This window comes from Rhagoletis zephyria, unplaced genomic scaffold (assembly GCF_001687245.7).
Source record: "Rhagoletis zephyria isolate East Lansing unplaced genomic scaffold, Rhagoletis_zephyria_1.1 Rzeph_scaffold_00996, whole genome shotgun sequence".
NCBI lineage: Eukaryota > Metazoa > Arthropoda > Insecta > Diptera > Tephritidae > Rhagoletis > Rhagoletis zephyria.
The window spans coordinates 30,109-55,977 of record NW_016158080.1 but is presented as its reverse complement, the minus strand read 5'-3'; the positions used below and the strand labels follow the sequence as shown (position 1 = coordinate 55,977).

Sequence of the window (25,869 nt, the reverse complement as noted above, 5' to 3'; positions counted from 1 at the left end):
GGTCTCCATTATAGATCTCTAGTCTAATGGAAAGCACTGCAAGCTAATAGCTATCAGGGAGTAATCGGAAAAGTACTGAAACTCGCACGTTGTAGATTACCGCACACTGTGAGCTCAAGAAGTGCTGGATATCATCTGCCCCTCAAAGCCTGCTTATCTAACGCATCCATGAAAAGCAGCATTATATAATCAAAACTATTGAAGTAAGTCGATGATGAGCGCGCAGAACCTTGATGAGCTTAAAAGAGGGCAGGCAAAACAGAATTAACGTTGAAATCATTTAGCTGCCGGCAGAGAATTTTTAAATAACAATTTCCAACTGAAAGGAAAGAAGGACAGCCAAGCTGCAGTAAGAGCAGAATTATCGCTCGTCGCTAGCATCATTTAGTCACGTCAAAGTCTCGATGAGTTCCCGGGCATGACAATATTGAATGTCGTTACCTATAGTCGATGGGATGGTAACACACGGCCTGGTAACTCAAATCAGTGGGGTGAAATATCGCAAATTTGCTATCTACTGAGGATTGTACCACAACAGTAAAACATAATCTTTGGTCTGAACGATTATAAAGTAACGAGTTCTTACTTACCTTTTCAGAGGTAACACGAAACTGGTGAGTTTAATATGTTAGGGGTATTAACTAAGTTTTGATGGTGCTCGAATTACATGGTAGAGATGGGTTTCCTATGAGAAAACTTTGAAAACCGTGAAATCCGCACACCGTGCAAGGGTTTTGCAAGACTTAGTGAATACTCTTATTATAAAAGGAAGGATCTTTACGGTGAAAAGGGATGTTTCCACAAAACCTTCGGCTGCCTCCGGTTAAATCATACCAAATTAAAGTAAGAAGTCACCGACAGCTCTGAAAATTAGTCTTCCAAACATAGTAAAAGAAAACAGATTTTCGTAGAAAAAAAATTCACCATAAAACTTTTCATCCGCCCATTGTAAATACACGGCAACACAAAGTGAAGAGTGAACCGTTTCGAGGAAAATGAAACTAATGACAATACTGAATGTGATGCATGGCTTTTTCATCTCTACAACCCCTACAGAATTTAAAACTATTTCTCCAATATTCCTTTGATTCTTTGTGCTAGATACCCGCATCAAATTTATGTAAAGTCTAACAGGTCAATTCCAAGACAATGGTTGAGAGCTGCGTAACTTCTTCTATTTGAGAGTTTCTGTGAAAATATTCCACATTCATTGTTCTTTATTATGTGGATATGAAGATAGAAATCTCTTCTTATCTTAGAGCTTGTTTTCAGTAATTTTCATCAGCGAAGTAAACATCAATCTGCGAGATCTCTCAGAAGAGTAATGGATCTTCGCCACTCAATCGTAGCCGGTGGAACGGCCATATACTTACAGTACTCTTTAAAAGTAGTCATGAATGCTAAGTAGGGTGGACTAAAGAAAGTAAAGTCTGAATTTTAATGCTTTCACACCCAGGATTTTTCTATATAGGAAAAATATACGCCTTTTTGAATCAAAAAATATTTTATGTATTTTTAATGCAAAAAGCAATTTTTCGTAGAAACAGTATAGAATCTAGAATAGTAGAAAATCTATATTAGTCAATCCGCGAGCTCTGTTTCTCTTTAAAGTACTTCAAGTACAAAATCCCAATTGTTTTTTTTTTTATTTTATAGGTCCCCCAAATTCCCAGTAAATGGAATGGGGGCACACATAAAATATCATTAATATTCACAAGTTGTTTATACGAAAAATGGCATTTTCCCCCATATAAAGTGCATGGGACCTTTGAGCGATTTTTTAGTAAATATTTTCACATGTCCCAGGTGGTGATTGGTGAGAGCATTAAAATTCCAACTTTACTTCTCTCACATGCATTTTCGGGACATCCTAATTCCCAGGAATTAGTAGCGTTAAGTGATGAAGTATCAATATTTTTAACTTAACTGTGTTTTTTCATTTATTTTAAAAGAACTAAAACTAGTTAACAAAACAACAAGAGATAGCTGCATAACAATTCCCTAAGCAACAGGAATATGAGCACCCTGAGGTTGGAAACCATTTTTGTCAGCAATGTAATCCACACGGTAAGTCTGACCATCATCGCCGATGTACGAGTAGAAGCCACGCACTGCGATAGCCTCATCATCAGTGCCCAAATCTTGTACGATACCCTGCTCTTGGGCAGCTTTTCCATCGCTGGTCTCAACACTTTAAAAAGGCAAAGAAAAAGAAGAGCATACAATTACTTAGTTTTCGAATGTAAATAGGTCGAAGGTTGGACTTTTTAAAGTTTTTTTTTCAAATCCGCTTACTTGTATTGGTAGTTCAATGGTTCAACCTGTACGTCGTAACGTAAAGTCTCTGCATCCCTTTGTGGTGCGGCCAAGGCAACAGCGAACAAAGCGAAAAACACAACAGCGTATTTCATTTTTTTTTAATTTAAGTTTTATTTTATGCTATCTTTGGTAATACTAAGCGTTGTTCGAACGCTTTGAACGATGATGAGTTTGTGAATGAATGCCAATCGAATGAAGTGTGACAGTTTTATAGTGATCTGCAAGATTGAATGTAACTGTGTTTAAAATACAAATACAATTTAGTTAAAGTAGGTGTTGGTAGCAACAAAATGCATAGCTACATACACAGTTATTTGTATCATGCAAACTAGTATTATAAACTGCTTCAGGTGTGTGCCGGGAGTGTGTATGCCACCAATAGGGCGCAACAGATTTTGGATTAAATATTAGTATGTATGTATGTATGCATACATTTCTATTTAATGTTAAAGACAAGCGTGCTCGTGCGCTGAGAAACAACTTGCATTTTGATTAGTTAGCCCCTTTTTTGCTTTTCGAGTTGAATTATTTAAAATTAAGCTGGGTGCCTAAAGCGCAAAAAAAAAATAAAAATATATTTTTATAACAAAAAAAAAGTGTCTAACAGTTCATGCCGATTTGTAGTTTCGTAGATGTAAATGAATGCCGGAATTTTGCCAACAACTAAGACTAAACTTACTTTGAACTACAACTTTTAAACCAGTTTTTTTTGGAAGTAAAATCATACAGCTAGAGACCGTAAGCGGCTGAGCTGTAGAGGCTAGCTAGTGAATGAGTACTTGAGATACTATCCAAGGATATGTGGACGATGAACAGCTACGCGAAAATACATAATTTCTGGGAGATATATCCTGATTTGGTGCCATCCAGTGTGTCTAAATATCAACCATACCAAAAGAGCACTCAAACCTTTCCTAGACACTCGCCATATAAATCAGAGAACAGTAGAGATAGAAAAGTGAACTGAAGCGAAATACCTTGGAGTTATCTTTGACTCTTAAATATCGTAGAGAAGTTACGTAGATTAGGATGTTGCAAAGAGAACACTGGTCGGCAAATGGCGGGGCTGCATCCGCATATCCTGAGGTAGATGGACACCGCGAAATTTTTTCTTTAGTGACATTGCGCGAGATATTGCCTTCAAAACAGTGACAGGATCGCTTTTACCCCATTTTAGTCTTGGTTGTCATTTTCGACTGAGGACCACTGAACCGTGTTATGGAATAGATCACAAAGGAGGTCCTTTTGAACTTTTCCTCCTTGTCCGTGATCTCAATTTGGAAGGAAAAATGACTTTGTATCTTCCAAGCGTAGATTTACGCCATCAGTTTTTGTATTGAAATAAATCTGTAAAGACATTTAGCAGCGACAGTCAGAGAACAAAACAAGGCTACACACTCTGGGATAACACAACTCAGAAGGTATAGCTGATGTGGATCCCAGGATTTGAAGGCACACGGTGGTACTAGTAAGCTGACAGAACTGCAAACGAGGAAGCAGCTATCCAAGCAATAATACCGCAACCCTTCCTTGGCATTGGTCACTTTATATATTGGATTATTTCAACTTCCAGATCGCTTATCGTTAAGGTAAACTGTTCATTTATGGCACAACTTTTAATTTTATATGCAAGAAAAGTTCGTGCCTTATGACTTTATTTACATAATAATGTCTCAGTCCTTTATTGATAAATTTTAATATTCAATGATTTCAAACTAATGGAACGCTTTGAGAAAAATTTGGTTATCGATTACTTTCTTCGCTAATAGTTCAGAGAAGATTTTGCCCCGTTTCGTTCTCTGTCAGAAAGTGTCTAAGACTCTAGCTCCCAAATTGTTCTTCGAGAGAAAGTTCCTCAGACCTTTCTTCCCATTTTTTTTCTCTTAGAAATGTTTCCGAAAGTATTGCTTGCATTTTGTTCCCTTTCGGAATGTTCCACAGGGGTTTGTTCTTATATAATTCACACTGAGAACGTTCTCGACAGTTTTGTTCTCATTTGGGTTTTGGTTTTGAAGTGTTTTTGGAAACAAAACTACGAGAACGGCATTCAGTTGCAATCATACCTTTTGTTCTCGTTCCCTGCTTTTTGGTGCTCTCTTTTACAAAGGTGAATAAAAATCAGAACAGGAAACATTTCAATGCTTACTTTCGAAGAACTGAAGGATCTAGTCTCATTTCTGTTGCAGGCAGGTTGCTCCCGATAAAGGATGTGGGCAAGAAACCCGTTTTACTCAGTTTTGTTTATCAAAAAAAAAAAAATAAAATATTGTGCTGTTTATTTGAAGACGGAATCTTCGCTACATACTTATGTATGTATAATCTGGCATATCGTTTCTTCAAGAGAGAAACACAAAAATTTCAGTGTTTATGTCATTAAGCCGGCATGTATTTCCATTTGGGTTTCGCATGCAATTTATCATCCATCCAACAGGGGTATCCCACATAACTTCCGATTAATTTATTGCATACGTTTTAACAACACACACATTGGCTATACGCACGCACATTTTCGTTTACATGTGTAAACATATTTAAACATATATATACATATTTAAATAACCTTTGTAATTTGCGAATTTCTTGTTCGAACTGCCCTCAGTTGGCTTCTTTGAAGCATCGCCGGCAATCGGCATTGTATGTTGTATAGTCTATGAAGTTGGAGTAGGTCACTGATCGTTGGTTACGAAAACGTTTTGGTTATTGAAAAAAAAGAAAAAACAAAACCAAAAACGAGCGCATCAGAAACGTGTTCCCAAAAGTGAGCGCGTCACCTTTAACCGCGACCAATTAACGCATTGCAACATTCGGCATTCGGGGCTAACTGCCTGCATTGGAACGCCTCAAAAGCTGTTCACCGGCTAAAGCAACGACAAAGTTCGTCGCTATCGAAAGACAAAAGTTAAGTAAAACTAAGTCAAAAGCGCCCAAAAATTGTTGCACTACTGCTAAAGTTATTCCAAAACCAGAAACCAAGAAACATAAAATTTAAAAGAAAGAAGAAAAATAAAACTAAAAAAAAATAAAAGATTATGCGTGTCGTTTGTCTGTTATAAATACTCAGTCAGATCATCAAATTGTCATCATTAGCTTCTCAGCAGTCAACAGCGTTTCAGCCGACATTTCAAAATCGCTCAAAAAATTACAAGTCCTTTTGCAAAAATGAAATTCGTCATTGTTTTTGTTGCTCTCTTCGCCGTTGCCATGGCTGGCAATTTGGATCGTGAAGCTCAAATTGTGCGTCTAGACTCCAATGTAGAACCTCTGAGCTATCAATACGCGTAAGTAGTAATTTATGATTCGATTGCTGCTGAGTGTAGTAATCTGGAATAATTATTGATAACAAATTTAAAATTGCATTTTGCAGACAAGAAACCAGCAACGGCATCAAAAGCCAAGAATCCGGACAGGTGCGCAACTTGGGCACTGAACAAGAAGCCATCGCAGTTCAAGGTTCTTACTCCTACGTCGGTGATGATGGCATAACCTACACTGTCAACTACATCGCCGATGAGAACGGTTTCCAGCCACAGGGTGCTCACATTCCAGTTGCTTGAACGGCGGTTTCATGAATATGAAGCTGAAACGTTGTTGCCTAGTTGTAGATAGTTGAAAAAAATTAAATAAAAAGAATTTATATTTAAAAGAAGTTCCTTTTTATTTTATAAATCAGTATACAATAGGGTTAATGTGCCACTCAAATAATCAGGCTGCTTTGATATTTCAAAGCTTTGAATTAAAAGTTTAAAATCACCAGAACTCACCAAGAATTTATAAGCCGATGGAGTGAACCTTCGTATGAGTTCGAGAAGAGTAGAAAATATGTATATTACAGCATCAAAAGTAAAGCCTTTTCAAACACATTTCGATTGATATCTATCTTTTGATAATTCATCTTTTTTAAAAAAATAATCTCATTCTAACTTTTTAAAAACGTGTGGTAACTCTTTTACAACATTATAAATGTTGCCCGTAATTCACACCCGTATTTTAATATTTCGTATAATTTGTATATAAGTTAATCAAATTCGATTTTTCAAACAGGCGGCAATCCTCGTAAAAAGTATTTTCAAGCTAAAATATTCCTAAATTTCTTTCGCCTAACATGGTGATGAATAAGTTATTTTGGCATCCTTATTTCTAATAAATTTCGTTTAAGTTAATTAAATTCGACTTGTTAAACAGGTGGCAGCCCTCTTCAGACGTAGTTTCAGGCTATAATCTTCTTGAATTACCCTCGTCTGATATTGTGGTACATATTTTAATTAACTGATGAATTAAATTTAATTTGATTTTTTAAATTTGTGGCAACCCTCTAAATATAGTTCAGCAATAAAGCCTTTCGATTGATACCAATATTTTAATAATTTAATTAGCTTATTAAAGAATTTAAATTTTACTTTTTAAACAGTTGGCATCCCTCTGTAAACACCTCAAAAATATTGTTAGTGTCGAAATTAAAGATTTCTTAACACTCTTTTGTTTAACATGTTTTGTCGTGTATAAGTTAACTGAAATCGACTTTTGAAACAGGTGGCAACCCTCTTCAAAATATTTTTAAACTATTGTCTTCTTAAAAAACTGTTCGCCTAGCACTCAAATGGTGATAAATATGTATGTCCGTTACCTAATTCCCTTAATTTAAATTTAATTTAATTTTTAAACAGGTGGCACCCCTCCAGTGAAGTTAAGAGGCAAAGCTTTCAAACCCATTTCGATCGATACTCATTTGGTAATAATTGGTTTAACTTTCTAAATAATTTCAGCTTAATTTTTTAAAGACTCCTTTCAAAAAATAAAACCGACATCAACGCGCAGGGCTATGTATGACCGTATGATAACCGACCTTTTCTGTACTGAGATTGAATATTGTAAAAGAAAACCGTGGCACAATGCGAAAAGAAATATTTATTTTTACCTATCTTAGAAGCGCAAGTCGTATTTATGTATATACAATTATAACTTTGGAGCATTTTAAATCCAATATTCGTCAAGCTATGGACGGGATACTGCCTAATATTGTGTGCCAAAAAATGTTATAGAAAACTATCACAATACCATAAGCTCTTGCAAATATTACCGAATCTGGGCTGATCTGCACGGTTCTGTCTGTGACTAAAGCTTCCAGAGTTCATGCTTTTGGAAGTACTAAAGCCGATGAACGATCGATTGCCACTACACCACAGACTTAGCCACTCTTAACTTGATTAGATCTTTTCGCGGCTGAGTTTTTTGCTTATCATTGTCGCCTGAGGCAAGCATCACTATTGAAAATGAAAGTGGGGTAAAAGTAAAAGTAGATCAGAAGACTATGTAGTTTCAACATACGGAACCCGGGTTTAGTGGCCTCGTGTCGAAGATATCTAACGGGATAAAAGGAGTTAATCCTCCTTAGAGGGGCCTGCGACAAGTGCAGGCATAACGAGTGCACTAAAATACTGCCCGTCGCAAGCAATAGACGTTATCCTCAGCCTGATGCCTTAGAAAATTAATCCCTCAAATAAATCTTTCCAGAATTTATTTTGCAGCTTTTGACTTTGAAGTAAAAGAATAAAAATTAATTCTGTAAATTGCATTTTACCATAGCATAGGGCTGCCATACGTCCCGGTAAAAAATCGCAAAAATCCATTCCACATACACAATTAAAAATGGCAAAAAAGTTGAACGTAATGTTTCAATGTGGATCATATCGCACTTGCGCTATGAGAAGGAGTAGGGGTGCTTAGGACATTTTCAAAAAATTGTCCCGGTTTTGCCTCACATAAATATGACAGCCCTGCCATAGCACTATGGTAAAAATTCGTTGTTCCTACCTACTAAAACAAACTTTTTTCCTTGGTATTTAATAACAAATTTTTTTTTTTTAAATAGCTATCGACAACTGCTTAGGAGGTTGTCGTAGTCGCTGTCTGCGAGTGAAATACATATTGGATCTGTTGTTTGCTCTGCTTTTTTTTTTTTTAGTTCGAACAACCAAAAATAAGTTAGTATTTATCTAAAAAAATTTACAAAAGTATAGAAAATAAAGAAAAAAAGGAGGCTATTTTAAAATCTATAACTGACATTTTTTGGAAATTTTCTTGGCGACAAAAATGCATACCTCTGACTTAACCTTGAATAGATTTTTTCTAAAGAATTAAATTCGAAAAAGCGTTTAAAATATTGGTCGTGTGAAGAATACCAAAATCGTTTTGAGTTTAATACTCATGCTTCGAGTTTTTGCGATTTTACCATTTGGGGGAGAACTCAATAAAGAGAGGAAACAAAAAAAAAACTGTGTACAATTTTCTTGCTGCAAAATCTACTCATTTTAAGTTTTCGTCGGAGAAATTAGGAAATTCAGACCTTTCAGGTAATTTTTAAAAAATGGCCACTGCATGAATACACTGCCGGAAAAAATATTTTCACAAACAATTTTTACAATATGCATACATATCCAATAATTTTTATTTTTATTTTTTTCTGCGAATTTTTTATAAAAATACGGTTCCTACTACAAAAAAAAAAACATAAAAATATGATTCCTAAACTTTGTGCAAAATTAAGGAAAATTCAATTCAATTCGTTTGAGCTTTGTAGTCTAATCAATTTTATTACAATTAAGTGCAATTTTGAAGTAGATAGGGCTTGGAATTTTTGGGGAAAAAAAACAAAAAAATCTATAAAAACCAACGCTTGTGGGCTACAAAACTGCATATTCAGAAAATTTATTGAATTTTTCACAAACTTTAGAAATCATATTTTTATGTTTTTTTTGTTGTAGAATGAACCACATTTTTATAAAAAATTAGCGGAAAAAATTTGAATAGACGTTGTTGCATATATTGTGAAACATGCTTTATGCCAATACTTTTTTCCGGCGTTGTAGATTTTTTAGCTAAATTGCTTTTTTTCCTTAATACAAATATTTATAAACATCTGCATTCAAACTTTTTCAATAAAACCAAAAATTAAAAAGTAACTCATTTATAGATACCCAACGGTCGTCAAGGGTTAAGAATTTTTTGCAAGCATGTTGGAAATCATATGCCAATAAATAAAAATATTATTGTTTTCTTTAAGCAACCTCCTGGTTTGATCAAAATTAATTTTTTTTACTTTTGATTTAATTTTTTGATTTCACTCTTGTTTTTTTTATTTTAACACAGTTTTTGGTAAAAAAGTTAGCGTGTGAAAACAACCATTAGTTAGGAATAATTCCGAAAATGCAAACAAAATTCCCGCGTAGAATCTCAGAAAAATCTCCAAAAATTAGGAGTGATTTAATTTTTTATTACCTCCTATTTAATAGAAAAAAATATAAATCCTACTGGATATTGTCCACTAAAGGCCCGTACACAGTTGTCAAGGAAAATAACTAGAAATATTTTTCATTATTTATTTCTGTTACTCGGAAAATTACTTTGCAGTTGGTGTAAATTTTCTTGATGACATAAATATACGAGCATTTTCTTCTTAAGAACTGCATACTGATTCAAGAAAACTTCTTTTCTAATTCTTTCGAGTCATTTTATATTATTATTTTTTTCATAAAGCGCGCTGATTTCAAAAGCTAAAAATGAAATTTAACAGCCTCTGTAAGGAATAAAAATTTTATGGGAAGTGTGATGAAAAGTTTTTTTTTCGATTCAGAATCTAGTACGTATATGGAAATCTATGTATATATCAGCCACAAATCCACTCAAATCTCCGCCAATAACAACAAAATAAATAATTTAAACTTCAAGCGCATTTAAGTATTTCACGTCTACAACAAAGTTTTATTCAAATGCCTATGTGCTCGCATTTCAATTGCTTTCATTTTTTTATGTTTTATCTATGTACTTGCACTTGTATGAATGTATGTACCTTACTTAAACCTAGTTAACACAATGAGTATAAAATCGCTGGATATGCCCGCTCTCTTAACGCTGTTTTGCTGCTGTTGTTTGTTTGTTTTTTTTTTTTTTGCTCTCAAATTCCTCAGTACTCCTACGGATTAGTTAAGTATTTATGTGGATTACTTTGTGGGGGTACCACAAGAACGATCATCACATTTAGAACACCACTCTCTCAACTTAGACACGTGGCAAATGAGCGCCTTCCGGTTGGAAACCATTCTCATCGGCAATGTAATTGACGGTGTAAGTCTGACCATCGTCGCCGACATAGGAGAATGAGCCACGTACAACAATCGCTTCGTGATCAGTGCCGACGTCCTTCAATTTTCCCTCCTCTTCATGCAGTTTGCCATCACTGGTCTCAACACTGAAATGTGTATGAGTATGTAGGTCACCGGGACACAGCAATCAAGGCAATGGCCGAGAAAGAAAGAGTAAACAAAATTTTTTATTGACGTAATTAGTGTTAAATACGTAATTAATATTGCGGCGCGACCTTGTAACGTGACACATGCACGCACAAGTGAATGGTGGTGGCCACAAAAACTGGAAGCACACAACTACAAGCACACATACATGCACACATACACACTTTCGTTGTTGTACTTATACATATGTACTTGTACATACACATTTGACTTACAGAAATTTATATCCCTCCGGCTCCACATCCGAATCGTAACGCAAAACCTGTACTTCTTGTTGTGGTGCTGGCGCTGCCATGGAGCAGGCGATGCAAACAACAACAAATACAATAGCAAACTTCATCTTGAATGAGATTGCGCAATCTTGCGTTTAGTGTAAATGGGACACTTCCTTTTTCTTTTGCGTTTTTTTTTTGGTTTTTGTTGTTCTCCTTTTTTCTTCTTCACGCACACAAACACACGCGCTTACAACGAACTATGTAGGTGTTTTCTTAACGGTCGAGGGTTTTTTGCCAGAGGCGGGATCGCGAGATGTGTTTTTAATGGAGTTTTGGTATTGGTGGTGTTGGATGGCCGCCTGAACGGTTGGACGGTTAGTTGGTCGGTTGTGACTTGTCGAAGTACTGAACAATTAATGCTTGCCAAAGCCTTTTATTACAGACATTTTATACTCGTCGCGTGTGCACGTTTTAATGCCGGCAAAATACTCGTAACTTTAAGTACTGCCCATTCGTAATGGATGGCAACTCGATACGCTGGCAATGCAAATGTAAATATGTATGTATGTTTGTAAGAGTACTTACCTGTGTACAGCGAGATGAAGCGGCAACAACAGCAACAACAACCAAACATGCTTACAACTAATTACATACATACACCTATCGTTCGCCAATACTTACTTGCAACAACAAATACATATGCAAGTGAAGAAGATGCAGTCGTGCAATGCGCCGATGTTGCTGCTGCTGTTGTGAGGTGTGTGAATTTTGCAATTTTCAGCAGGAATATTCACGCGCATCGGTCGAATGGTGGAAAAAAAATGCCGAAAACGTGTTTTAATGCTTCTTAAGAAAATAAAACACGCGCGGCAAAAACATATGCATGCAGTCACTTACAAACACATGTAATGGAGACTGACAACTGGTACAGGTCGAACCTCTGGAAATTTTAAAGTTTACAAAAAGATAGTAATTTTCCAAATACTGTCTAAGCTGGGCAAAGTTTCTTTCTCATTTACAGTGTTAGATGCAATTTTCACTGATTGAGATGAATATGTATCTATATGTATATATACAAATGTGTGTATGAGTAAGAGGAAGAGTATAAGTGTGAGTATAAATATTAATGTGAATACATTTGAATGTGAGAATGAGAAGTAGTATGAGTAGGAGTATGAGTATAAGTATGAGTACGAGTATACATAAGTATGAGTATGAATATGAGTAGGAATATGAGTATGCCTATGACTAGGTATAAATAATAATTGAGGTATTCACAACGGTGTCTTAGGTGTCATATTGTTGTATGTCGTAAACTTTAAACATATAAAAAGTATATTAAGGGGGTTCGCAAAGTACCATCAGAGTCATATTATGCATTTTCGAAATGTTAAAAAATAGTTGCTTGTGGCTTCAAATCCTCTAAACATTTATTTAAACTTTTAATGTTTACGACATACAACTATACGACACTTGTGAGAATGAGGATTATACGAGTATATGTATGAGTATGAGTATGAGTATAGTAAGAGTATGAGTATGGGTATGAGTATGAATATGAGTATGAGTATGAGTACGAGTATGAACATATAATGGGTATTCCACGGCCACTATTTGTCTGAGAGACTGTATGCATGCAGAGGAGAAGGATTCACATCAAACAGGTTGGAGTGAAAGTATGGGCCTATACTGCTGATGTGGTAGTTCTAGTTACCGGGATATTTGCATATGTGTTGAACAATATCATGGAAGGAGCTCTAGGAAAGCTAGATTGATAAGCTGAGCAATATGCTCTTAAAGTTAGTCCAGAAAAAACAGATAAAGTGTCTTAGCTTTGGATTACCAAAGTCGAATGGTCAAATCCTACAATTATTTAAAGGAGCGATGTATTTGTCAGATATACCAGCATTGAAAAAGTAAGTAAGTAGAATAAAGTGTAAAAAAGCAAGCGTTGCCTTTTACTCTTGCAAAAGAATTTTTTGGTGAGACATGAGGTTTCGATGCAAAAATTATATTCTTGACGTACACAGAAGTGGTCACGGTTTGCTAGTTTACAAAAAAAAAACCTTGAAATCTTGAGAAAATAAGCGAAGTTTAGAAGCACGCAAGCCTAGGGGCGACAGGAGCAATGATAACTTGCTCTACGGATGCCCTCAATGTTATTACAAACCTTTTTGCTATAGATCTTTATATAATGTATTGTCTGTTCCAAGAACCAGAGAACCGGATTTATGAAAAGGAATAAAAATTGGCGAATAGCGGTATAGTTGTACTTAATTTTCGGCCAAGCCAAAACTGGTAATACACGACCTGAAATAGAATTAAACAGACTATTCGTGTGTCTTCTGTCGAAAACCGACCGAGGAGCGGAATTTCCTGGCGGGGAGAACATAGAAGAAAATTTTGCATAACCCAATTGACTGACCCAATTCCAAAAACAAACACTTTTAGTTTATTATTTTAATAAGTTTAAGCTAACTACGGATTGCAAAAACATGCCATTACGCCAGCGCAGTAACGGCAACCCTTATTAATAAATATATGTAAACATCTTTCCAAAATTACCGCTGTTCAAAAAAAAAATTTCAAAACATAATTTTGACTTCAAATGCCCACCAATGACTCAGCTTTGATGTGCGCAACGAACTAACTTTGTAGATACATATGTACATATGTACATACATTGTGATAGTCGCATCTCATACACGCACACACCCACACACACACACTTGCGCCGGCGCATGCATTCGAAATGTTTTATGCAGTTTATTTGCTAGATGTCAAAAGGCCAAGTTATTGTTTGCACTTGATGAGTGATCGAACGAAAACTAACCGCATAGACGTTGGCAAATGTGCGAAGTGAATTTGCTTATTTGTGGCGGTCAGATAGGTTGGGCAGCAGCAACACCACCAGCAGACGATCACTCATCAACTGTGGCCCCAACTGCTGTGCCAATTGGTCGAATGAGTTTGATTTTTCTTATTGCATTTTGCTTTGTACCAAACTTGAGGTGCCACAGTCAGTTAGTCACTCAGTCCACGCATATCACGCAGACAGCCCGCCGGCAATAAATAGTCGCAAGCAGCATCCATTTGTATGCTAACCTACTTCTATCAAAGTAAACAACACAAATACATAGATAAATTTTGCAAAGCTCATAATCGTGTGTGTGTGTGTATGTTTATTAATATGTAAACGTAAACTATAAAAAAAAGGTTCATGTAATTATTTGTACTGTTGTATGCGCTTGTAAGTATGTTAACAACAACTACAAAAATATTTATACATATTAATGTACTTAAATACTAATACATTCAACTGAAAACCTCACACCGCATTCGAACGCAGTGGAAAGCAGTTACTGTGTAATTAAAAGTAACGCAAATGTTAGGTGGCACTCCTGCGCGCGATATTTCATATATTGTCCACTGTGTTACCACTTAATCGATTTTTCCGGTACGGTAACTGTAGGCCATTAGCGCACACAAGGGGTGGGTTTTGGGGTTCAATAATAACCTCAAATACAAACTGTATCTTAAAGCTAAGAATCCAGCTCTCAAGGAAATTATAAGAAATATTTATTATAATTTCTGTTGCTTGAAAAAGCGCTTTGCTTTTGCTGTAAATTTTCATGAGGGAATAAATATGCGAGCATTTTTTGCTTGAGAGCTGCAAACTGATTTAAGAAATTTTGGTAGAAGAAAATTTCTTTTACATTTCTCGTCCGTCGTTTTATATGAATTTTTCGTTTTTCTTGAGAGTTCAGTTAATTTTTTCGGTATTCGAAATATTAAAAAAAAATTAGAAATCGTTAAAAATCACCATCTCTATCGAAAGCCAGAAACCAGAAATCGAAAAAAGTAACATAAAAGTGCAAAAATTCATGGAATCAATAAATTTATTTTTACTGAGTCTTATTTAAAATTTTTTCTTAGGTACTTTTGAAAGTTGAGCGCATCATGAATTCATAGTACTTTTTATTAAACAAGTAGTTTTTAAGGAAATAACACAACGGACTTCAATTCTTATATTCAAATTTAGGGGTACCGTTAATTTCTTCATGATCCAATCATCGATCTCTAAACCAAATTACGGGAGGTACCATCTTTCTACAAAAAAATGATTATTGAAATCGGTTCACGTGGTCCAAAGTTACGAATTGATAACCTCCCCTTTTTTTAAAGTCGGTTAAAAGTGTTTGAGTTCTGTTAATCTTATGTAAATAAAGTGCAGTTTATGAATTTTAAAACGTTTATTTATTTATTACATACTGTACATAAAACTTGCATAAATATATTTTAAAGAGCGTATTATCTGAAGAAAATTTTCAGTATTTTCCGGTGACATATCTTCAGAAATATAAAACCCCCCCTAAAATATATTCCGAAACTATTTAAATTCGCACCTATCAGAAGCAAAAGTCATCGCTTAGCCAGCTAAAGGAGCTCCTTAGTTAACTCAAGGTCAACTACCGGGTAGAAATATTTCTGCCCAACGCTCGTTAGTCTAAGCTTGAGATTAATGCAAAGCACTTCTCCTCCAACTCTATCAGCCAGCTTCGAAGCATCCGTGAAAATGTTCTCGAGGCTGTGTGTAGAGAAGAATGTCTACGTTTTCAACGTTAAGGGTAGTATTGAATGTTATATTTGGTGTGTGGCTGTTTGCATCTGCATTACCTATTTAGTCAATGTAGACTGTTTTTAATGGTTTCCACTAGGAAATGATCCCTTACAACCAAATTGATTAATGTTTCATATAGCAAGTAGAACGGCGCAACATCTAAAGCGCTTTTACAGAAGCATAGGGCAACTGATGCCTTTTTCCCGTGCTGCTCAATATTCGACTAGCTGAGTACTTAAAGGCACTGTCCTACCCCAATTTCTCGGAGTATGCGGGATATAACAACATGTCTATGTAGTTCAATGGCCCTTAGCCTGAAATTCCAAGTTAACTTCATCTATGCTAGTGAAAGAGAGCCCTAAAGGTTGTATAGCCCTGCCCGATATCATGGTCACCAGCATGCCAAATGTGTCAATGCTCAGAGAGTTAAACTCGTTTATCCCAGTTGGTTCTGTTAGGGAAAACTACATAAGGCTTTAAAATCCTACTAATATTATAAAAGTGAAAGTTTGTGAGAGAGTGTGTTTGTTTGTAGCTCTTTCACGCTAAAATGGCCGAACGTATTTTAATTAAATTTGGCACACTTATAGGCCATGATGACCATATATTAACATATAGGATATTTTTTGAAGGGGGTTGCCACTTTTAAAAATCAACTGAAAATTTATAAAAGTTAGTTAAAATGTCACAAGCGTGTGGGTGTCAAACAAAAGCAGTTTAAAAACGATTTTTTCAAAAATATTTTTGAAGAGAGTTGCCACCTTTTCACAAAATTAAAATCAATTTAATTAACTATTAAATCAAATATTTTAGTTTGGGTACCAAGTGAGAAAGGTTTAAGACAAATTCATTTCTAAATATTATTAAAGAGGGTTGCCACCTGTTAAGAAATTCAAATAAAATTTACCTTAAAGGTTAAACGAAATGTTTTAATATGGATATAAAGGAGAGAGGGTTAAGAAAGCTTCATCTCGAAAATATTTTTGAAGAGAGTTGCCACCCGTTTATAAATTTAAAATCATTTTAATCAAACCTACAATATTAGATATAATATTATTAAAGTTTGTGAGTTAGTGAGTGTATATGTTTGTGGCTATTTCATGCCTACACGGCTGGATGGACATATCTCAATGAAATTTGGCATACTTATAGACTATGACCTGGATTAACATACAGGATATTTTTATGAAGGGGTTGGCACTTTTTCAAAAGTTAAATTCATTTATTTGTTAAGTTATACATGTGAAACAAAAGGTGCAAACATATTTTTGAACTGAGTTGCCACCTTGTCATAAACATAAAATCAATTGAGTTAACTATTTAAATCAAATATTTTAGTATGAGTAGCAAATTAGAAAGGTTTCAGACAAATTTATTTCTAAATATTTTTGTAGAGTGTTGCCACTTGTTAAGAAATTTTTAATAAATATACTTAAAATTTTAAAGAAAAGTTTTAATATGGTTACCAAACGACAGAGGGTTAAGAAAGCATTATTTTGAAAATATTTTTGAAGTAGTTACCGCCCGTTTAGCAATTTAAAATCATTTTAATCGACAAGAGAAATGAAATATTTAAATTTAGATGTCAAACGGGAGAGGTTTTAGTAAGCTTTATGGACGTTAAACCCCTGCAATTGTATGAAAAGTATAAAACTGCTGTTTTAAGACATCGCCCACTGTCCAATTAGTTATTTATTATATGGCCACGAACTTCGCGGCTCAAGTCACCGAAACAAAAACTAAACTATTTCGCGAGCAAAGGCAACTTTCCCATAAAATTGTGAAGTACGTGGAGAGCGGAGATGGGGGGCCTTTACTTCTTGGCACAGTTGCATAGGAATAAAAATTTTGCACTAGCTGTTTCCTCCTCAGGGATATCAACGGCGCGTAAACTCCCTCTGATACATTAAGTGCGTGCATGAAAGTTTCGCCACGGTGGGCAAAGGTCGAAATATTGAAGCTCACAAAAAACATCCAGTGATAGAGAGTCCGAACTCTTTGCTCAAGACCTTCTTGATTGAGATCGGTGAGGGCTGCATGGCAAAGTGCGTGGTAAGGCGACCACATACATGGCTGTTGATACAGTGATGGCAACTGAAGATGCCACAACATATCCTATAGAATATCTAAATTCTTAAGAATTGTCAGGGGTGTCGTGCCACAAACTGACATTAAAGGTTGGGGTGCAAAACTATGCATTACGGAGCTGAAAAGACATATCATGCAAGCCACCAACATCCCTGGCGGGGCCAAAGAACAAACAGTATTGATACCAACAAATATGCCATTTCAGTTTAAACTTTTGTAGTTTCCGTTAAAAATAGCCCTCCCGGCAACGATTAGTAAAAGTCAAGGACAAACACTCAAAGTTGCAGGCATACATCTGAGCACTCCTTGATTCTCCCACGGATAACGCTACGTTGGCTTCTCCCGTGTATCGAGAGCCAGAAATCTAATTTGAGTTCCTTAACTTATATTAATAAAAGCTGTTATACTAGTTATGCGGAAAAATTATTTGTTTCCTTCCTTGTTACATTTAAAAGAATTACGTTAAACCAAACATCACGCAGGCGAAGCTGCGGGCAAAAGCTACTTTATAATAAAGCAAATTTTTCATTGTAGCTCTTTTTATTTATTTACGACTAGACTCATGCAAACAAATGCAAGTTACTTAAGAAATACAATTGAACTAAAATTTAACATCACAATTCATTTAAATTCTCTAACTCTTTTTCATATACATCGCCACATATGTACATATGTATGCATGTATGTATGTATGTAAGCAGCTACAACCTAATTAAAAATCAAGTCGCTGGCTCTGGTCCCACCGGCAAATGTGTACCTTGCGGCTGGAAACCGTGCTCATCGGCGACATAGTTCAATGTATATTGCACACCATCCGGCCCGGTCCAGCTGACGGTGCCCTCGACCGATATCGCACCGGCGTGTTTGACAGTAGCCGTTTCCTTGCGTGACACGCCATCACTGGTTTCAAAACTGTTGCGTATTTATGCCGGTGGGAGGGAGGGAAAGAGATAATGCAATTGAAAGCATTTAATTAGTAAAATCAAATTATTAAACTCTAATTTATTTGATGTTTGTGTACATACGCAAAATTATAGCCGTTAGCGCCGACATTTTCATTGGAATATTTAACAATCTGCACTTCATCGTCAGCGTGCGTTGCTGGTGCTTTGGTGGACACGAAATCGGACACAGGGCTGGCGTTGGTCACGCACGCGCCTGCATAGAGCAGCGCCAACAGCACAAATATTCGTAACATTTTGAGCTAAACGATAGTTTCGCTTAGCACACTGCTAGACTTTGCCGGCTTTGATTTATTACTTTTGTACTGGCAAGTTTGTCGCTTAAGTCTTTTGTTTGCTGTTGGCTGACGATTGTTGGCTGCTGTGTGCGTTCGTTTCGTTGCGTTGTTTGATTTGTTAACTTGGCCTGCCCGTCGGCTTCTTGTCTACCAGTACCAAACTCGAAATCGGTGCAAACGTTTTTTCGGAACTGTCCAAAGCCGACAACTGCGCATCAAAATGCGCTGCGCAATAGCTTTATATACGACTAAAAGAAAATACACAAACAATAAAATCGAAATCATAAAATACGCGCTTCGTCGAAGAAGAAAGAAGTTTTCTAACTTTTTTCCCAAAAATAGGCAACACATGAAATACATGTACAATAAAATATGCCAATAAGAGCAGCAGTGATAAAGCAAAAGCAAAAAAAAAAACAAAAAATGAGCAAGAAGAAGAAGTCACCTAGAAGCAACAACTCGCCGGCGAATCGATACACACACGAGTTGAGCAAATTTTTTTTTTTTCTGAAATGTTAGAACAGCCTCAATTGAAATAAAAATCGTACTAATTTAGCATCGACATAGCAAAGCAAGTGTGGCGTGCAAGTCGATCAAAAGCAAATTACACACGTTCGGCTAAAAATGCTAATCCACTTTGCATCGTAAATTATTGGAAGCCAACAGAGAATTGACATCCAAGAAGTTGACTTTGTTTGGGCACTGGCTGTTGCTTCTTCTGCTTCTTCTTGCTTTTTGTCACACACAGCTGTGACATTCGTGCGATTTTGGTGTTGGTTTATGGCGTGTAGGTTGACTAAATCGATTCGCGCGCTATACACGTTGTGGCGGTTGGACGGCGAATGAGTTCGTTTCACTTGAAGCAAGGCAATAAAAAAGTCACCGAGGACTACCATAAATAAATTGACTCGACAATAAGCGCAACAGAAAGCAATGACGAAAATGAAAGGTGAAGGTGAGTACTAAAAGATGCTAGTTCTGGCGTGTTCTTTTTTATGTTCAGGTAATGTGAAGTGATGAAGATAATATTTTTTTATTTTAAAGTTAATATCAAGGGTATGAGCTGGCCTGACATTAAATTATTGAATTAAAAAAAACGGTGTTCTCTTCCATTTGGAAAACATATTGAAAGCATCTTTACTTTCAGTAGAGTAATATTCTCCCATGCTGAGGCTTTGAAATCAGTTAATTTTTAGTGTCCTGGAATGTAATTGGAAAGAGAAGGATATTATGGAAAGAGAGGATATAGCTAGCTTTTAGTCGATCTTGATACAGACATCGATTAACAAAGTAATCGTTTTCGATATACAGCCGTATGTACATACTTATGTATATATCGATAATAATAATATTGGAAACAATATCGATAACTAAATTTATCAATGCCGATAACAACATACATTTATCGATTATGATATTGATAATAATAACATAATTGGCTTCTGATAAGTATACAATGTATATTGTGTTCCAAAAATATATCGATGGGCCATACCAGAAAAAAAGTTCGCGGTATACTCCTAAGTCTCACATACTTTCGCAAGATAATTTCAAAATTGTTTATTTGTTTTTGGTTGAACTATGGGTAGGCTTGGGTGATGCTGACTGCGCAGTGCCCTCATGGTAACGTCGCGTGTTCGCATACACGGAGTTTAAGGCAAAAATTAAGTGAAAATTAGTCACTGTTTCTTAATAAATCGCTTAAAATGTAATACGCTACAGTATACTTTATTTTTGGCTTAAACTTCATGTATACGAATACGCGACGCTAACTAACCCGAGGGTACTGCGCATACGGCGTCGCCCAGGACTGTCTATGGGTCTTCTATTTATATTCTTTATTATATCTTCGGCATTTACAGTTGGATATTAAAGCATGATATATCGATGTTCTTGTCTCGAGGATAATTTTTTTCCCAAAGTTCGTTGACCTCAAGTATACTGTTCCAGTACATACACACCAGATCTCAACTTCTATCACCCTAACGTTGCATCCTGATTGCAGTAAATTAAAGCTCCCCAAAAAGCATTACATTTACATTACAAGGAGTTTTTAAATTATTGCAATAGGTACTATTTTAAGCATATGTGTCTAACTATTGCCCAATGTAGATGTCACTGAAAAAAATAAAAAAAGGAAATTGTCTTGCAAAATACTTTACAGCCACGGGTATGCGGCGAACTTTTTTTTTGTTTTCTTGTAAGGTGGTCCGGTCTAATGTATATACATCAAAGAATAATAAAAGAATAAATAAAAGAAGTAAGTGCGCCTGGGCCACGCTGGAGAAGTGAAACCTACGTTACATATCTATTTTGTCTCCTAACCAATATACATACATATGTATGTACATATGTACATACGTACATCCGCTTTGCTTAAGGTTATATTTGTGCTCTTTTTTCTATCTAGATCCCTACCTCTACCCCTGTTCGTTCTAATAACATATATGTTATTGTTTTTTTATGTCCATTATCTTCATTTCTATCTCTATACTATATCGATAACAAAATCGATAGTAACATCCAACAAAATATCGATAACAAAACCGATAAAAATATCGACAATAAAATCGATGACAAATTCGATAAAAATTTCTATATCGATAAACAATCGATAACAAATTTCGATTAGAAACTCGCTAAAAATGTCGACTAAAATATCGATAACACAACCGATAAATACAGTTGATACAAAATCAATAACAAAATCGATAACAAAATCGATAACAAATTCGATAGAAATATCGATAAATAATCTATAATAATATCGATAACAAAATCGATAACAATATATATGAAAAAATATCGATAACAAAATCGATAAATAATCGATAACAAAATCGATAACTAATTGATAACAAAATCGATAAATAATCGATAAGAAAATCCGTAACAACATCGATAATAGAACCAATTAAAATATCGATAGCAAAAACACTAAATTATCGATAACAAAATCGATTGTTATATCGACAAGTTCCGAAAATATCGATAGCGAAATCAATAACAATATCGATAAAAATTTCGATAACAAAATCCATAAAAATATCGATAAAAAAACCGACAAATTATACCGATAAGTTTCTGTGTCTCTACCTATATCCTTTTCTTTATAATTACCTTTATTTTAATCTTTCTTCCTCTATCTTAATCTTTACTTTTATCGGTATCCTCATCCTCATCTTTTTCTATATATTTACTTTTATGTTTATCATTTTCTTCGTCTACATGTTTCCCTTCACCTTTGCCCTTATAAAAGTAAAGTGTTTAAATTTACCTTGGTCTTCATTTTTGCTTTTATCTTTACGCATCTTTGTTTTTATTTTTACCTTTGCCCTTATCCTTCTCTCTATCTATGTACGTAATCACCTTTACTTTCATTCTTGTATTGGTTTTTTCTAGATGTTAGTCTTTAACCCTTTATTAGCAAGTTTTTGTTGAATTAATACCATGTGCATACACTCAAGAAGCACTTGTTTCAGCTCCAACCATTTCCGTTGCACTATTTCCGTGTGCAATATCTGTTGAATTCGCCAATTTACTCCCAACCAACCTTAGCGGCGGTTTCACTTCAAAAAAAAAAAAAAAGTTTGAGGGATCTGTTCAGTGGTGAGGTGTGCTAAATGAATTTCCAAAATTTAAAAGAAAACCTTTTGCAACTCGGTAGAAACCAAGTTCTATTTCAGCTTCAGCCAACACCAAAATTGCTTCAAGCGGAAGTCGCCACTCAACAGGCAAGGAAAGGTGAGTGATAGAACCATTGTGGATAAAGGACTCTCATAAGCTAACTGGAATCAGCTTGGTGTTGCAATGAAGCATGTTCCTCCTTTCTAAGTATTTACTGGGTTGGTAAGAAACGGGCTAAAGACCAAAAATGATAATCGTCCTGAAACATTGTTGGCAAGCTGCAAGGGAATTGGCCGACAAGAACTAAAGCAAGCTGCGTCTATTTGCCTTCCGAACAGGAAGGACTTAGTAGAAAGAGAAGGGGTTACCTACTGATATCGCATAAACATCACCTGCATAGCGAGACCCCTTTGGAGGACCACATTTTCATGCTTGACAAACAATTTTCATTTAGATGTTACCGGTCCAAACGTTCTAGGCCCACTACTATTTTTTTGAATAATGACAGAAGTTTCAATTTTTCTTTCGCGAAAAAACTTCAATGGCTATGCTTTAATAGTTTTGTAATAAAAATTGATAATTACAAGAAGTCACGATTTCATTATTTTTTTTACAATTGGGATAATTATTTCCGATCGACACTCTGATTTAAATGTTATTATCTGTCATAATTATGCAATGATTAATTAAAATAGGTGATTATATACATACATACATATATCCATTCATCAAAGCGTTGAGTAACACTTTCATGAGATATGTAAAAACGAAAGTTTATTTATACGTATTCATATGCTTAACCCTTAACCACCTACCCATATGTCTCACAGACCCCGTGGAATGAATATTTTTGCCACCGATTTTCGTGGAGGCTAGATATAGATGTACTTGTTTTTTTATGTACAGTTTTTTTTTTTGAATTTTTGCTTTTATTTGAAATTTTAGTAAATTTATACGTTTACCGTTTAATGAACATTAAAGAAAAATCAAAAGAAGCTCCTATTGCAATTAATAATTCTTGTTTATCGCATTTTCCAAGTACGTTTATCTTAGATATAAGTGACAAGTATTTGAGATAAAAAAAATAATAATTTTTTTAATAAATAATGCAATATGTTGTAAACGGACTTTAAATTAAAAAAATCAAATCTTTGTTTGTTAATTTTTATGACCGTAAGTCATTTTACTGTGGGCTCTCACAGACGTATGCTAGGTGGATGTGTGACAATAATTTGTGGTAGGTGGACAAGGGTTAAATAAATTTATTTATACTTTACATAAAATAGCTGTTTTTTCGAATTTATTTATACATATTCAGGGTCATCTAAAATAACAGTAGTATGTATGGAGAAACATAACAAAACACGAATGCACCCACAATTTTAAAATGACCAATGGCAAGCATCGCTAACAAGTTTTGCTAGCACGCGACGAAAAGGTGATCGCGCCAGCAACTTTTGTGCTGATAGATAATGTGTGTAAAATGTATTTGCATATTTAGATATGCATCTTCACACTTTACACACTAACAAGAGCTTGTAAAGGGTTTTACACTAGGCGTGGTGATATGATTTTTCAAGAAAAAAAAAAAGTTCGTATATTTATTTCTTCAAGAGAATATAAAACAGCAGCACAAAATACTTTTTCAAGGTACGGAAATAAATAAAAATATTTTTTTGTGATTTTTCTTGAGAACTGCAGACAACCCTTTTCAGTTTTGAATACAATATCATTCAAATGATTTCCATGGTTCCCAATGCGGGAGCGAACTCGATGATCCCAAATTTCGAGCAGTGATGCCATTAAATCGGGTCGTATGTCATGAAAAGCTGAGCAGCGTGCTGAACACATACATTTACCAACGTATGACATTTGAAAAACTTACAAATAACAACAACAACAATGAAATTGAAGTGCGACGAACTTCCAGGAAATCAATGCAGATGTCTTCTGCGATAGAAAAGAATCAAGTAATTTGTACCGAATATTTTTGCTAGCATTTTCTATTTCCGTTTTACTTTACTGCTAAAAATACCACAGAAAAAAAGGGATAGCATGGCTTAAAATTCTTAAAAAAATTTGTAATTTAAAATTTTTTAGAATTCGAAAATAAAAAGTACAACAAAACCAAAGAACTATATAGCGCTATAAGTCAACGGTTATAGAAAATATTTCTTGAGATAAAAAATTCTATCCACCAAATATATTCTTACTGGCTTATTGCAGAAAGTTGAAATTTTTGAGCAGCTAATTACTTATAATATTTAATATTGCAAGTAAATAAATATATGTATATGTCTTAATCTGGTTAGGTCGGAAGTATATAACTTAGGCGTTTCTAGAAAAATAAAATAAAAAATTAATTAATTAAAATAAAATAAAATATCAAAATATAGAAAATTAATAAAATCAATTAGTATGTTTAGGAACGCGATCAACTTGACGGGACAAGATGTCGCTATAACAAATAACCTATTGGCTTTTAGACCAAAAATTCCATTTTTTATAAACATTTAAAATCACAATGTCTCTTCAAGTCAAACAATTTAAATATTTATTTGCATTCATGCACGCGCGAGTTTAACTAACTCATCTCCAACCGCACATTGCTGCAGGTATTTCCGATTTCAATATAATAAAAAAAAAACAGGAGATTATTAATTCGCTAACCCAAGCCAATAAATAAAAAAAAAAATAGTATTTATGAATGTTTACACTGTCTATAAGTGTCTATAAATATGTGACTATAATGGTCTTCGTATGACGTTTGCATACCTCAAAAGTAATTAGTTGGTTCACCTTGATGCACCTGTAACATGGCAATCAAATATGAGATAACTTAAAAAATAATGAAATAAAAAGAGCCAAAAGCATTACCAAGCTCACGAAATGCTGTACATACATATACACATACATAGATACATATGTAAGTACCAGCAGCAGATTCACAGCTGTATAATTTATAGAATTATTATGATGACGAGTAATGCAATTTATGATATTTCCTTTTTTGGTTTGTTTGTTTGTTTGTGTTTTTTTAATTTGCTGCGGAAGTTGAATGTCGACTCTCATCAAATATTTTGGCCAACTATGTATGTGTGTGCAAGTATGCACCCAAATACCAACTATTCATAATTAAAATTTTTTTACAAACGTACAAAAATTGATGGTCTTGGTATTCATTTTTGTGAGTTTTATAACTTTTGAAGATGTGCAGGTGAGTGAACAGTGGTTTTAAAAAATGTTGCTAACCGAAAAGTTGGTTTAACCCATGCGTTACTTTAAATTGAAGCAATTGATCAGAACCCCTTAAACAATTTAACCCTTTGAAGACCGTTGTTACTCTTTGCTTGCCGTCATCAAGTTTACGAAGTTGTGCTGAAAAGTGTATTTATATCAAAGATCCAAGAAGGCGCTACTAGTCCCGATATTCTACTGCTTAAGAAATTTTAA

The 25,869-nt window shown here is 34.9% G+C and overlaps 4 protein-coding genes across 4 annotated transcripts; 1 reads left to right on the top strand and 3 right to left on the bottom strand.

Moving 5' to 3' along the window:
- Positions 1 to 1,980: 1,980 nt before the first annotated feature.
- Positions 1,981 to 2,489, bottom strand: LOC108362362 (larval cuticle protein 8-like). Its single transcript, XM_017615293.1, has 2 exons — positions 2,296 to 2,489; positions 1,981 to 2,191 (listed from the first exon to the last, which is right to left on the bottom strand). The coding sequence occupies exons 1-2, from the start codon at positions 2,409 to 2,411 to the stop codon at positions 2,002 to 2,004; spliced, it is 306 nt and encodes a 101-aa protein (XP_017470782.1). The 5' UTR covers positions 2,412 to 2,489; the 3' UTR covers positions 1,981 to 2,001.
- A 2,901-nt stretch (positions 2,490 to 5,390) lies between these two features.
- On the top strand, positions 5,391 to 5,965 carry LOC108362361 (larval cuticle protein 8-like). The gene is made up of 2 exons (XM_017615292.1): positions 5,391 to 5,597; positions 5,684 to 5,965. Exons 1-2 carry the CDS (start codon positions 5,479 to 5,481, stop codon positions 5,871 to 5,873), a joined length of 309 nt encoding a protein of 102 aa, XP_017470781.1. The 5' UTR covers positions 5,391 to 5,478; the 3' UTR covers positions 5,874 to 5,965.
- Positions 5,966 to 10,048: 4,083 nt separating this feature from the next.
- Positions 10,049 to 11,290, bottom strand: LOC108362360 (larval cuticle protein 8-like). Its single transcript, XM_017615291.1, has 2 exons — positions 10,841 to 11,290; positions 10,049 to 10,564 (listed from the first exon to the last, which is right to left on the bottom strand). Exons 1-2 carry the CDS (start codon positions 10,963 to 10,965, stop codon positions 10,375 to 10,377), a joined length of 315 nt encoding a protein of 104 aa, XP_017470780.1. The 5' UTR covers positions 10,966 to 11,290; the 3' UTR covers positions 10,049 to 10,374.
- Positions 11,291 to 18,268: 6,978 nt separating this feature from the next.
- LOC108362359 (endocuticle structural protein SgAbd-6-like) lies at positions 18,269 to 18,773 on the bottom strand. Its single transcript, XM_017615290.1, has 2 exons — positions 18,575 to 18,773; positions 18,269 to 18,461 (listed from the first exon to the last, which is right to left on the bottom strand). Exons 1-2 carry the CDS (start codon positions 18,745 to 18,747, stop codon positions 18,269 to 18,271), a joined length of 366 nt encoding a protein of 121 aa, XP_017470779.1. The 5' UTR covers positions 18,748 to 18,773.
- Positions 18,774 to 25,869: the final 7,096 nt, after the last annotated feature.

Coding starts and splice junctions, on each gene's coding strand:
- LOC108362362 (XM_017615293.1), bottom strand. CDS start 2,411: ATGAAATACGCTGTTGTGTTTTTCGCTTTGTTCGCTGTTGCCTTGGCC. Junction 2,192..2,295: donor CCATTGAACTACCAATACAA/GTAAGCGGATTT, acceptor GCCTTTTTAAAG/TGTTGAGACCAGCGATGGAA.
- LOC108362361 (XM_017615292.1), top strand. CDS start 5,479: ATGAAATTCGTCATTGTTTTTGTTGCTCTCTTCGCCGTTGCCATGGCT. Junction 5,598..5,683: donor CCTCTGAGCTATCAATACGC/GTAAGTAGTAAT, acceptor TGCATTTTGCAG/ACAAGAAACCAGCAACGGCA.
- LOC108362360 (XM_017615291.1), bottom strand. CDS start 10,965: ATGAAGTTTGCTATTGTATTTGTTGTTGTTTGCATCGCCTGCTCCATG. Junction 10,565..10,840: donor CCGGAGGGATATAAATTTCT/GTAAGTCAAATG, acceptor TACACATTTCAG/TGTTGAGACCAGTGATGGCA.
- LOC108362359 (XM_017615290.1), bottom strand. CDS start 18,747: ATGTTACGAATATTTGTGCTGTTGGCGCTGCTCTATGCAGGCGCGTGC. Junction 18,462..18,574: donor GCTAACGGCTATAATTTTGC/GTATGTACACAA, acceptor AATACGCAACAG/TTTTGAAACCAGTGATGGCG.